Below are 14300 nucleotides of genomic sequence, written 5' to 3' on the forward strand. Positions count from 1 at the left end.
TTACATCGGTGTATGCTAGCTAACACACTTATTTACAGCAATCATATGCCAAAGCACATCCCAGAAAGCCCCTCAATCCCTAACAGGTACCATATACCCACACATGTATAAATCAGTAACGTACAGCAAACTTGTACACATTGTAAAATAGAAAACAGTATTCAGAACGTGACCTACCCCTTGCATCACATTTTCATACTGGGGAGACCTGACGTTCGCGATCTCCCCCTATCTGCAAGCGGGGACAATCACAACACACCTTATTGTCATCAGATTTGAACTAACCACTAAGAATGCTTGAACATTAAATACACATTTCTTTAGAGGCAAGTGGAAACATAACCAACCCTGTTACACTTGTTCTAATTCTTGACTAAAATTACACACATTATATTCAGTATTATGATTATAATAAGATTCATACATCCATACAGTAACATAGTAGTATTCTGTTTAGTTATAGTTTTAAGTTAAAGGGATACATCATTTAATCATTATTCATCAAAATCCCATAACCAAAGTGTTGGTCCCATGTTTCATAAGGTGAAATAAAAGATCCCAGAAATTTACATACACACAAAAGGCTTATTACTCTCAATTTTTTGGCACAAATTTATTTATATCGAAAACAGAATACTTTAGCAGGATATTGGTGGACATGTAAACCTGACTATTGAGATAAAATGTGAAGTGCTCAGTGGTGTCATGACATTAGCCTGGGGGTAATTTATGACAGTCATAAATACCTATATTTCCTCTCTCTACCCTACTGATGTTACATTTGCAAACCCCTTGGTTAACATAGAGATTCTGGGAACTTCAGAAGGTGGGGGGAAATGAACTCTATTCTGGTAATCCGACCAATTGAACATATGCGGTGGTACTTAATGAATAGGATGTCAGTTCGGTTGTCATCTGAGATATTCTCATCAATGATAAGATGACATAAACTCTACAGTGGAAAGTCTACACATTAGAGTTATCGGATTCACATGGAATTGTTGTTCAATTTAAATTTTTGAATATGAAATTATTCGTGATAGGGAAATGTGATTTTAGCTTCTAAAATGTGAGATTTGGGTTTTCATAAGGTAGGGCTCTGCTCAATCAGTGGCCCGCCCCTGTGGAGGGACATGAGCTATAAAACTTTTAAAACACGCCCTCCTCTCCCTTCCTATATAAAGCCTTGACGACAATATAACCTCCTGTTACGAGGATTTGAGGACGACGGTCCGATGTCAGAATGGTTCAGATAATAACTACAAAACGAAGCCAACATCAGCGTGAGCTTTGGTTGCGAATGGTATGAACTTTGAACTCTTATTCACTACAGAAGTAATACCTCCTAGCCGTTGAGTTAGCAACAGCCGCTGCAAACGAGGGTTAGGAAGGAACAGACAGAGTATCCCGTCTATCACACACCGACGTTACTACAACGTATCCAATTGACCACCAGAGACATTCTTCAAAGGACAAAGGACTCGGTTGGGCAACACGGCCTTCCATCTACCACCAGCCTACCGAAGCGCAGCTCAGAGTAAATATTTATTGCATTTTCCTTTTCCAAATGGGCGGTAATTTAGAATGCATAAGATACTGTATTTTTACGATAGCACAGCTTCGCCCTTTGTTCCTCAATCTTCCCGCTCTTTCACTCAAACCCAGACCTTTTCTTTTGTGTAACAAGCTGTCATAACTGTTCTGCTCGCTAGGGACGTTTTCCTTTCTGACGTAATTTGTAATCAAGTTATGATTTAATTATGTGTATGTGTAATTCTGTGTGATTAGTTAGGTATTTAGTAAATAAATAATTAAACCCAATTTTGTATCGCTGATTCAACTTGTTAGCCAGGGTTCGTGCAGATAACAACTTTCAGATGAAACTGAATTAAGATGACGATTAATATTGACTGCTATTGATGTAAAATATTACTAGGTCTTTAAGAGTTTATTCGGAAGATAACAGCTCTATAAATATTATTTCATGGTGCCCTGACTCTCTAGTTAATTACATTTACATGATTAGCTCAATCAGGTAATATTAATTATGGAGAAAATATTTTATAGAATAGCATGTCATATCACTTAATCCGGCATAGCCAAAGACACGACAGTGGGAATAACTTTATGCAGTGGAGTTTTGCAAGGTTTCTAATGAACTGAAATGTATCCAATGTTTTTTTTTTAAATACATTGCCCAATCATAGTTATGTCGGAGACATTAAACTTATTTTTAAACATAAAAAAGAGAACACAATGTCCAGATGGTCAATGGCATGTATTTTTCACAATGGCTGTCACATATTATATGAATAGCTTTCCAAATAAATAACTTGACACTGTCTTGTGTATATAAAAACTCTTTATTTTAATGTAACCATACAAGAAATGCAGCATGTCCTAACTCTCAACATGTTGAACCTGTGAATAGATTGCACAAATAGCTTTATTTCAGCATCAATAAACAGTGAAAAAACCATGAGTGGCTGGACATTGTTGGAATTCACTGACAAAGCCTCAAGTCAGCAAAATATCTTAAATCAATTATAAAAACATAGAACAAAGAAAAATCATAATTGCTTAAAATGTCAAACACATTCACTATATTATTAACGCAAAGTGTTGGTCCCATGTTTCACGAGCTGAATTTTCCATCCATTTTCCATCCAAAAGCTTATTTCTCTCAGATTTTGTGCACAAATGTGTTTACATCCCTCTTAGTTAGCATTTCTCCTTTTCCCTGAAAGTCCATCCACCTGACAGGTGTGGCATATCAAGAAGCTGATTAAACAGCATGGTCATTACACAGGTGCACCTTGTGGTGGGGACAATAAAAGGTGAGTGTGCAATTGACATACTGACTGCAGGAATGTGCACCAGAGCTGTGGCCAGAGAATTTAATGTTAATTTCTCTACCATAAGCCACCTCCAATGTCATTTTAGAGAATTTGGCAGTATGTCCAACTGGCCTCACAACCGCAGACCACGTGTATGGGGTTGTGTGGGCGAGCGGTTTGCTGATGTCAAAGTTGTGAACAGAGTGCCCCATGGTGGCGGTGGGATTAGGATATGGGCAGGCATAAAATATGGACAATGAACAGAATTGCATTTTATCTATGGCAATTTGAATGCACAGAGATCCCGTGACGAGACCCTGAGGCCCATTGTCGTGCTATTCACCCGCCGCCATCATCTCATGTTTCAGCATGATAATGCACTGCCCCATGTCGCAAGGATCTGTACACAATTCCTGGAAGCTGAAAATGACCCAGTTATTCCATGTTGCATGTTGTGTTTATATTTTTGTTCAGTATATGCCATTTAGTGGACGTTTTTATCCAAAGTGACTTACAGTCATGTGTGCATACATTTTAAGTATGGGTGGTCCTGGGAATCAAACCCACTATCCTGACATAGCAAGCGCCATGCTCTTTTTAAAACTGAGCAAAAGAAAATGACAACAGTCCTGAAAGTAGCTATAATTGTGTTCTGTTATTATTTTTTAATATATTGGCAACAGTTGCTAATACCTGTCACCAACAAGTGTTCCCAGATTGCAAAAAAAGTATAGAAATGCCATACTCTGTAGCTCTCTGCTTTAGCATAGCCACCTGCGCTATACCATCCAACTGTCAAAACACAGAACATAAACGTCAGCAGACAATATATTACAGTACACATATGAAAACTATAAAATATCTCTTTCAAAGTACTATACAACATAGGAGGCAAAGAATGATAAGTAAACAAAACTGTAGGCAAGCTGTGATAATAACAGTGTGTGGATAAAGCTGCAAAGTCCACAGGGAATGTATTTACTGTGGCATCCATAACAACAGATGAAGTTTGGGTTGCATACCGTTGGTAATAGTTTTCAGGGCATATTGTTGGTGCAACAACATCAGAACTTCACACGGGAGGGGTATGACATACAGCTCAACTGCAACATTGGACATACACTGAGTGTACAAAACATTATGAACACCTGCTCTTTCCATGACAGACTGAACAGGTGAATCCAGGTGAAAGCTATGATCCCTTATCGATGTCACGTGTTAGCTAAAACCACTTCAATTAGTGTAAATGAAGGGGGGGAGACAGGTTAAAGAATGATTAAGCCTTGAGACAATTGAGACATTGATTGTGTATGTGTGCCATTCAGAGTGTGAATGGACAAGACAAAATATTTAAGTGCCTTTGAACAGGGTATGGTGGTAGGTGCCAGGTGCACTGGTTTGTGTCAAGAACTACAACGCTGCTGGGTTTTTCACGCTCAACAGTTTCTTGTGTGTATCAAGAATGGTTCACCACCCAAAGGACATCCAGCCAACTTGACACAAATGTGGGAAGCATTGGAGTCAACAAGCTCTAACGAATTGAGGCTGTTCTGAGGGCAGAAATGGATGGGGTGCAACTAAATATTAAGAAGGTGTACTTAATGTTTTTTACACTCAGTGTATATTTGCAATGTTTGGAAATTAACGTCCTCCTCAGGTTTCCTGTAGTTGTCTCTTTCTGCCCTTCCGCCAGTGAAGAGCGCTACAATCTGAAGTAAGAAAATAGTTTAAGTGACTGAGATCAATCATCTTAAAATCATGTCTAAATATTTCTGATAAAAGCATACAAACTATTTTGAGTGATCAGTGACACTTCAATAAACGTTTATGGGCCTGCTTTGAACATCCTAGCCATGAACTAAGCACTAAACCAATCCAACATGTGTGTTACAACATTGTTGCTGTTTTTTCTTCTAATGTTTTTTCATATTCATGACTCATGTTCTGCACATGAGTGCTTTATACTCCTTCATGCCTTATGTTTTCCTTCTATTAAATTGTTAACAGATGTGCTCTAGCCTCAACAACTCTACTGATCTCTCTGTAAAACAGGGAACAAATATACAGTGGGGCAAAAAAGTATTTAGTCAGCCCCCAATTGTGCAAGTTCTCCCACTTAAAAAGATGAGAGAGGTCTGTAATTTTCAACACTTCAACTATGACAGACAAAATGAGAAAAAAATATCCAGAAAATCACATTATAGGATTGTTAATGAATTTATTTGCAAATTATGGTGTAAAATAAGTATTTGGTCACCTACAAACAAGCAAGATTTCTGGCTCTCACAGACCTGTAAGTTCTTCTTCAAGATCCTCTGTCCTCCACTCGTTACCTGTATTAATGGCACCTGTTTGAACTTGTTATCAGTTTAAAAGACACCTGTCCACAACCTCAAACAGTCACACTCCAAACTCCACTATGGCCAAGACCAAAGAGCTGTCAAAGGACACCAGAAACAAAATTGTAGACCTGCACCAGGCTGGGAAGACTGAATCTGCAAAAGGTAAGCAGCTCGGTTTGAAGAAATCAACTGTGGGAGCAATTATTAGGAAATGGAAGACATACAAGACCACTGATAATCTCCCTCGATCTGGGGCTCCACGCAAGATCTCACCCCGTGGGGTCAAAATGATCACAAGAACGGTGAGCAAAAATCCCAGAACCACACAGGGGGACCTAGTGAATGACCTGCAGAGTGCTGGGACCAAAGTAACAAAGCCTACCATCAGTAAAACACTACACTGCCAGGGACTCAAATCCTGCAGTGCCAGACGTGTCCCCCTGCTTAAGCCAGTATATGTCCAGGCCCGTCTGAAGTTTGCTAGAGAGCATTTGGATGATCCAGAACAAGATTGGGAGAATGTCATATGGTCAGATGAAACCAAAATATAATATAATTTTTCAACTCGTCGTGTTTGGAGGACAAAGAATGCTGAGTTGCATCCAAAGAACACCATACCTACTGTGAAGCATGGGGGTGGAAAAATCATGCTTTGGGGCTGTTTTTCTGCAAAGGGACCAGGACGACTGATCCGTGTAAAGGAAAGATTGAATGGGGCCATGTATCGTGAGATTTTGAGTGAAAACCTCCTTCCATCAGCAAGGGCATTGAAGATGAAACGTGGCTGGGTCTTTCAGCATGACAATGATCCCAAACACACCACCCGGGCAACGAAGGAGTGGCATCGTAAGAAGCATTTCAAGGTCCTGGAGTGGCCTAGCCAGTCTCCAGATCTCAACCCCATAGAAAATCTTTGCAGGGAGTTGAAAGTCTGTGTTGCCCAGCAACAGCCCCAAAACATCACTGCTCTAAAGGAGATCTGCATGGAGGAATGGGCCAAAATACCAGCAACAGTGTGTGAAAACCTTGTGAAGACTTACAGAAAACGTTTGACCATCGTCATTGTCAACAAAGGGTATATAACAAAGTATTGAGATAAACTTTTGTAATTGACCAAATACTTATTTTCCACCATAATTTGCAAATAAATTCATTAAAAATCCTACAATGTGATTTTGTCTGTCATAGTTGAAGTGTACCTATGATGGAAATTACAGGCCTCTCTCATCTTTTTAAGTGGGAGAACTTGCACAATTGGTGGCTGACTAAATGCTTTTTTGCCCCACTGTACCTTAAGAGGTGCTGATGCAATTAACATGTGTGGTTAAAAGTGAATGATACAGTCATGTGTTAACGTATATAGGATGTGTAAATGATTCATGAATAGGCTAACATGAGATATTAACAGGCCTGTCCAAGTCACTCTCCTTTTAAGGCAGAGACCTCATGGGAACCTGTGGCACACACAACTATCTCTCTTTAAACAGTGTTGAATAAGAACAACTTAGTGTCTACAGACACTGAAGAGATACAATTGACACAACATGCCAAACCAGTTGAGTAGGTTTGTGTTCCTGGGAAATTGCCAACATAGAGAGGTTAGGGTAGAGGTAAGAGGTAATAGAAGACAGGAAATATAATAAGGGAGTGAAGCGCACTCACAGTCTTGCTCTCCATCTTCACTGGGAAAGCAGTTTTTGAAGAGACAGTGCATTGTCCTATAGCAGTTATCCAACAGGGATTTGGGGGTCACGAACCTCCACCCTTTTGAGTTGGGCTCCTTCACTCTATTGTAGATCTCCTCTATTCGCTCTGGGGGCTCTCTCTGAGAGGTAAACATACAGTACATGACCATTATGAGTTAAGTTTGTCCACAGAGAGATGAGCAGAGCAGTGACAGTGACACGATGGCCAGTCTTACACACCTCATCACTCTGTGGTGGGAACACCTGCTGGATCTTCCTGAAGAGGTCTTCCAGATCGGAGGTGTACTTGTAGGAGGGATGTCTCTCTGGCAGGACCCTCAAGATTCTCTTCAACACCTCCTGGTTGACCAACAGCCACACATCCTGCAGGTCCCCCTCCTCCAGATCCACCACCCTCACCCTCTGGAGGGACACAGAAAAGAGATAAAGTGACGTAGTGGGGAGCGGGATAGGAGGAGGAACAGCTAGAGATGTATAGAGTGATAAGAGTGAAGGTTGGAGATAAAGGAAGGAGAATAAGGAAGCAAAGTAGATGAAGGGTGAGTGAGTGGATGGTATGATATGTTGATTTTTCATATGACTGAACAAGTTAGAAGAGTGATAATGATAAGGAAACAAAGGGAGGGACTCACCAGCCTGCTGATGTTGCAGAGTTTGAAGATCTCTTCATAGTGAACTTTGATGGTGTAATTAATGGGGAAATTGTGCTTCTGTTAAAGACAGGAAAGATTTTGGTGTCAGATTGTGTTTGTACAAAAAAACACCACCTTTCTTTTCCACATCTATCAACTTTCAATATGATTATTCTGTGCAGTGATCCATGCACTAGTCTTCCCTAATGTGTCTAATTTCATTCATATTCCAAACTTGCAAGTCACTGTCTTGATATCCTGAACCATTCTTACAAAGTTACGTCTTCTGTCGGTGAGTTTTGTTTCCAATGTCTTCAACGACTTGCACTGGGCCAATGTTGTGGGTGTCATCAAAACCGGTATTACCCACATCAAACCTACAGGGGGCACAACACACATATCATATTATACAGGGTTCTCCAACACTGTTCCTGGATAGCTACCCAAGTATTTTTCTCTGCTCATTCCTGAGTAATAAAGGCCTAGTGCACTAATTTGGTGTTTTTTAAATTATTATTTATTTTTTACCACCACCATTGAAGTGGTATAATGGTGTGAGAACTGAACTCAGATGAGTAAAGACATTGAGACATCTCTCACAGTGCAAAGACAGACCATCGCTCCTAGCTAGACCTCTGTGGCTGGCTGGTTACTGTGCTAAAATTAATTACGCTGAAATATGACCTCTTCTTTCCATCAGACTCATTATCTCACTGAGAATCCACCAATCTAAGGGAGAGCCCCATCTGAGCCAGATTATAATACTGAGTAAACACCTTAATTTTCACACAACAATAATCTCCTCTAAAACGCTTCACCATAATCAGTGATGTACACTCTTAGAAAAATGGGTTCAAAAAGGGTTCTTCGGCTGTCCCCATAGGAGAACACTTTTTGGTTCCAGGTAGAACCCTTTTGGGTTCAAGGTATAACCCTTTGACATGAAACCTAAAAGGGTTTTTACCTAGTACCAAAAAACATCTATAAAGTGCTATCTTATGGGGACAGCCAAAGGACCCTTTTAGGTTCTAGATAGCAACTTTTGTAGTGGGAAAAAAAATGCCGGTCGCAGTGGGGAAAAAAGCAGCACTGCCTATATTTTCAATGCATTTTTCTGCAAAAGGTGGATAAACTGTTGGGCAAAAAAAATAGTTGGTAAACTCCATTATACCACGGACCATAATCTGCATGCAAGGGCAGGATACACAGTCACGGTCAGCACAACATTTTTGCTGTTGTGTTTGTGAACACAGGAGTTTTCGGTTTGGTCCTGTGGTCTACACTCAGATTGAGACCGTAAGTGCCTGTTTTGACAAAAGGGTATTTTTTTCTCAGGAGTAACTAGCTCTGGCTGTACATAGCCTGGGGCAGAATGAGTGGTGGCATGCAGTCCAAAGCTAGTCTATTGTTGATCACTGTGTGGTTAGATACTGTGGGCCAGGGCTTGGATGCAGACGGCTGTATAGAGACTCCGAGTCAGCAAAGTCTCCAAGACCTCACAACACACTTCACAAAGCACTAGGAATATGCCTCACCGCACAATCTGTATACACCAAACAAGACCATATACAGTCAGGAGCTCAAACATCAGATATTCATATACCTCATTTATGGTAATAGTTGTTCAGTTTACAGAGAGCACTATCATCTCTTAAATCTTAATTAGATTTAGCACTCTCACTCTCCAAAGACAAACTGGGGCTCAGTTGCTGAACGCGCGCATGGTACAAACAATTCTCAATGGTCTCCACTGACAGATGTACTTCCTCACACTATTAAGGGCCTCTTAGCTTTAAACGTATAAGTGGTTGATGTGATGAGGTCTCACCCAGCCCATTGCAACAAAAGCATAACTTATTAATGAAACCAGGAATAACATCCATGATGTCAAACTAAACATCATCTCAGTTCTGACCCCACTACATTTGGAAGCTAGATTCTTTCCCAACAATATGTCAAGAAGACTCTAGCCTGTTACGTAATTCTTCACACATGAACATACACCACAGCACTTCTCTTACCGAATAGCCCACCCAGGAGCCAGGTTGTTGGCCGGCACATAGTCCAAATGAGGTCCCTGTCTACACACGCTGGAGGCCTCCGACTCAGAGCCCACACTGTTCCAGAGCACCACCAGGCCCTTTTCGCTCCGTGTTAGCCTGTAACAGCAACACAGAGAGGCATTTTTAGATATTTCAACATGCACTTTCTTCATTGGTATTAATGAGATTTTTTCTGAATAGCTACAAACACAGTACCCTTGTCAAGTTGAAAAGAACAGAGAAAAAAGAAATAACCCCACACTGCTCTTGCTAGTACCACTGCTCTTCCTAGTACCACTGCTCTTCCTAGTACCACTGCTCTTGCTAGTACCACTGCTCTTGCTAGTACCACTGCTCTTCCTAGTACCACTGCTCTTGCTAGTACCACTGCTCTTGCTAGTACCACTGCTCTTGCTAGTACCACTGCTCTTGCTAGTACCACTGCTCTTGCTAGTACCACTGCTCTTTATTACGCTTTATGTACCAGCATCAAGGCCTTCCTCTGAGATTTTCAGGTTGAACGGACAGGAAATAAGCAATGTACAGTTTAAGCTGATATTTCATGGCAGACACACGTGTACATCTAGGACACCAACCACTTTATGTCAAAAGGAGACATGGGTCATTAGCTGAGTTTGAAGTTTAAAGTACTGCATTGCCAAAACCAGTGCATAAAGAACTCCACTCTAGTAATGACTTTCCCTCACTTAAGCAGGAATTATTACAATAGATGTCTGTAAATGCTCTGCTATCTTTGTCAATTAAATAATAATTCGAATAATGTATCTATAACGCACATTCACGTGCAGTAACGCCAATATAATACGGTTATTACAGATTTATAAATACAACGTTGTTAAGTAAGGTTAATATATCAGTGATACAATCTATTAATAATTCATTTGCAATCTAGAGAGACCGTCATCAAGTTCAAATGTGGGTCTATGTACACCGAATGTGAATGATGTGATTATTCATTCACATGTGAATTTCCATCAGTTTCCCCCAAAAAATGATGGAAAATGATACAATTGATATCAAGAAAATGAATCACACATCATAGCTGCAATTTATAGAAAGGTGGAGGACAGTGCCAAAATGACACATGTCTGGACACACATGGTACTGTATGTAACAATAAAATGCATAGCATAATATCGTCAACATATTTATTATCTTTTAATAACAATATGTATGACTGTATAACAAAAGTGGGCAGCGCAGCAGCCTATGAAACCCAGCAGTTCCAATATTTGCGCAAAGCGTAACAAACTCGAATTCAATATTCAAACTTGCACAATCACACCTGTAACAACCGAAACCCGTCACTTCAACAATCCAGTATCTTCAGAATAACCCGCAGCAGCAACGATCAAAAGCACACATGCCCCACACAAATGATTTACAAATCTGGGAAACAACGCGTGCGTTAATCCGGACAGTGACATTGGCACGATGTGTCGTCTTCAACAGATTATCTGAGTGTGGCAACACCCAGAACAAAAACCCGTCTCAGACCAAAGCGAATTTAGGAAAATAACCGAAGCCTCTTGCCCTCTTTGGCGACCAGCTCTTCAAAATGAGAAAAAAATCATTGCTAATCTGTTCGTCTCCAGCAGCAGCTCCGAATGAGGGCAGAGCCTGTTAAAAAAACTTGCTTCTACAGGCCCAGATGTCACGGGTTTTTTACTTTCACTTTCCAATCTCAAATAATGCTCTCTCATCCCTGACCAGACTGCCCCCTGAAACATTCTTTGCGTTTAATAATTGTAGGCGAGGACAGGACTCCACGTTAGTGTCCATATAGGCTTACAACTTTCCCATGTGCTCAAAAGTCACTGGTCCAGGCATGTGTGCGATGTATTCACAATCACATCATTGCATGACATTCACACATCACTGTCTTGCATCTCTCTCTCTCTCTCTCTCTCTGGCCACTCTTCAGAGGCTGGTTCCTCTCTAGGTGTCATCCTAGGTTCCCGCCTTTCGAGGGAGTTTTTACTAGCCACAGAGCTTCGACATCTGCGTTGCTTGCTCTTTGGACTATTAGGCTGGGTATCTGTATAAGCACTTTGTGACAACTGCTGATGTAAAATGGCTTTATAAATACAACCAGCATACACTGTCATTTAAAAAAAAATAGTTGTTTCAACTAAATATTATTAAGTAGCTGGTTCTACAGCTTTGTTTGTTTACTCAACTTTTCAGTCAAATTATTACCTGAACTTAAAGGGATACTTTGCCATTTGGGCAATGATGCCCTTCATCTACTTCCCCAGAGTCAGATGATACAATCTTTATGTCTATGTGTCCAGTATGAAGGAATTTAGAGGTTGTCTGACGAGTCAATGCTAACTAGCGTTGATGCAATGAATGGAAGTCTATGGGTATCTACTAGCACGCCAAACTTAGCTCCACCATGAAGAAATGTATGAAAAAACATAGGCAAAAATGTAGTCAATTTAAAATGATGTGTTTGCTTAATTTGTCTGACATGTTCATTCAAATATAAATGATTATTTTAGCATTAGTTACGCACACACGCACGCAAACACACACTGATTTTAACATACAATGTTTTCAATTGTCAATTTACATATTTGTATTCAGAGCCTTTACTTGGTACTTTGTTGAAGCACCTTTGGCAGCGATTACAGCCTTGAGACTTCTTAGGTATGACGCTATAGCCTGGCACACCTGTATTTGGAGAGTTTCTCCCATTCTTTTCTGCAGATCCTCTCAAGCTCTGTCAGGTTGGATGGGTAGCGTCACTGCACAGCTATTTTCAGGTCTCTCCAGAGATGTTCAATTGGGTTCAAGTCCGGGCTCTGGCTGGGCCACTCAAGGATATTCAGAGACTTGTCCCAAAGCCACTCCTGCATTGTCTAGGCTGTGTGCTGCCACCACCATGCTTCACCATAGGGATGGTGCCAGGATTCCTCCAGACATGACGCTTGGTATTCAGGCCAAAGAGTTCAATTTTGGTTTCATCATACCAGATAATCTTGTTTCTCATGGTCGGAGTCCTTTAGCTGCCTTTTGGCAAACTTCAAGCGGTCTGTCATGTGCCTTTTACTGAGGAATGGCTTCCATCTAGCCATACCATAAAGGCCAGATTGGTGGAGTGCTGCAGAGATGGTTGTCCTTCTGGAAGGTTCTCCCATCTCCACAGAGGAACTCTGGAACTCTATCAGAGTGACCATTGGGTTCTTGGTCACCTCCTTGACTAAGGCCCTTCTCCCCCGATTGCTCAGTTTGGCCAGGCAGCCAGTTCTAGGAAGATTCTTGGTTGTTCCAAACTTATTCAATTTAAGAATGATGGAGGCCACTGTGTTCTTTGAGACCTTCAATGCTGCAGAAACGTTTTGGTATCCTTTCCCCAGATCTGTGCCTCGATACAATCTGTCTCGGAGCTCTACGGATAATTCCTTCGACCTCATGCCTTGGTTTATGCTCCAACATGCACTGTTAACTGTGGGACCTTATATAGACAGGTGTGTTCCTTTTCTAATCATTTCCAATTAATTTACTTTACCAGAGGTGGACTCCAATCAAGTTGTAGAAACATCAAGGATGATCAATGGAAACAGGATGCACCCGAGCTCAATTTCGAGTCTCATAGCAAAGGGTCTGAATACTTATGTAAATAAGGTATCTGTTGTTTTTTTTAAATATATTTGCAAAAAAAAGTAAAAACCTGTTTTTGCTTTGTCATTATGGGGTATTGTGTGTAGATTGATGATAAAAAAAATATTTGAGCAATTTTAGAATAAGGCTGTAACATAACAGAATGTGGAAAAAGTCTTAATACTTTCTGAATGCACTGTACAGTCGTGGCCAAAAAAACAAATATATACACTGCTCAAAAGGTGGTGACCACAGACCACTTCTCAGTTCCTATGCTTCCTGGCTGATGTTTTGGTCACTTTTGAATGCTGGCGGTGCTTTCACTCTAGAGGTAGCATGAAACGGAGTCTACAACCCACACAAGTGGCTCAGGTAGTGCAGCTCATCCAGGATAGAACATCAATGCGAGCTGTGGCAAGGTTTGCTGTGTCTGTCAGCGTAGTGTCCAGAGCATGGAGGCGCTACCAGGAGACGGGCCAGTACATCAGGAGACGTGGAGGAGGCCGTAGGAGGGCAACAACCCAGCAGCAGGACCGCTACCTCTGCCTTTGTGCAAGGAGAGGCAGGAGGAGCACTGCCAGAGCCCTGCAAAATTACCTCCAGCAGGCCACAAATGTGCATGTGTCTGCTCAAACGGTCAGAAACAGACTCCATGAGGGTGGTATGAGGGCCCGACGTCCACAGGTGGGGGTTGTGCTTACAGCCCAACACCGTGCAGGACATTTGGCATTTGCCAGAGAACACCAAGATTGGCAAATTCGCCACTGGCGCCCTGTGCTCTTCACAGATGAAAGCAGGTTCACACTGAGCACGTGACAGACGTGACAGAGTCTGGAGACGCCGTGGTTCTGCTGCCTGCAACATCCTCCAGCATGACCGGTTTGGCGTTGGGTCAGTCATAGTGTGGGGTGGTATTTCTTTGGGGGGCCGCACAGCCCTCCATGTGCTCGCCAGAGGTAGACTGACTGCCATTAGGTACCGAGATGAGATCCTCAGACCCCTTGTGAGACCATATGCTGGTGCGGTTGGCCCTCGGTTCCTCCTAATGCAAGACAATGCTAGACCTCATGTGGCTGGAGAGTGTCAGCAGTTCCTGAAAGAGGAAGGCATTGAT

At 41.5% G+C, this 14300-nt stretch overlaps 1 protein-coding gene across 2 annotated transcripts; it reads right to left on the minus strand.

The window, feature by feature from the left end:
- Positions 1 to 2344: 2344 nt before the first annotated feature.
- LOC109889312 (interleukin-34-like) lies at positions 2345 to 11473 on the minus strand. 2 transcript variants are annotated; one of them, XM_020480658.2, is made up of 7 exons: positions 11373 to 11473; positions 9539 to 9676; positions 7791 to 7894; positions 7518 to 7595; positions 7105 to 7287; positions 6842 to 7004; positions 2345 to 4546 (listed from the first exon to the last, which is right to left on the minus strand). In XM_020480658.2, the coding sequence occupies exons 2-7, from the start codon at positions 9576 to 9578 to the stop codon at positions 4491 to 4493; spliced, it is 624 nt and encodes a 207-aa protein (XP_020336247.1). In that variant the 5' UTR covers positions 9579 to 9676; positions 11373 to 11473; the 3' UTR covers positions 2345 to 4490. The 2 variants fall into 2 exon arrangements, with proteins under 2 accessions (XP_020336247.1, XP_020336246.1); XM_020480657.2 differs by lacking the exon at positions 11373 to 11473 and adding an exon at positions 10866 to 11297.
- Positions 11474 to 14300: the final 2827 nt, after the last annotated feature.

This window comes from Oncorhynchus kisutch, linkage group LG4 (genome assembly GCF_002021735.2).
Source record: "Oncorhynchus kisutch isolate 150728-3 linkage group LG4, Okis_V2, whole genome shotgun sequence".
Lineage (NCBI taxonomy): Eukaryota > Metazoa > Chordata > Actinopteri > Salmoniformes > Salmonidae > Oncorhynchus > Oncorhynchus kisutch.

What these genes read in the sequence shown, in the direction of transcription:
- LOC109889312 (XM_020480658.2), bottom strand. Translation starts at nt 9,578, where the DNA reads ATGTGCCGGCCAACAACCTGGCTCCTGGGTGGGCTATTCG. An exon ending in GCTCCTGGGTGGGCTATTCG is followed by an intron (nt 7,895 to 9,538) that starts GTAAGAGAAGTG and finishes TGCCCCCTGTAG; the next exon opens with GTTTGATGTGGGTAATACCG. An exon ending in TGAAGATGGAGAGCAAGACT is followed by an intron (nt 4,547 to 6,841) that starts GTGAGTGCGCTT and finishes TTCTTACTTCAG; the next exon opens with ATTGTAGCGCTCTTCACTGG.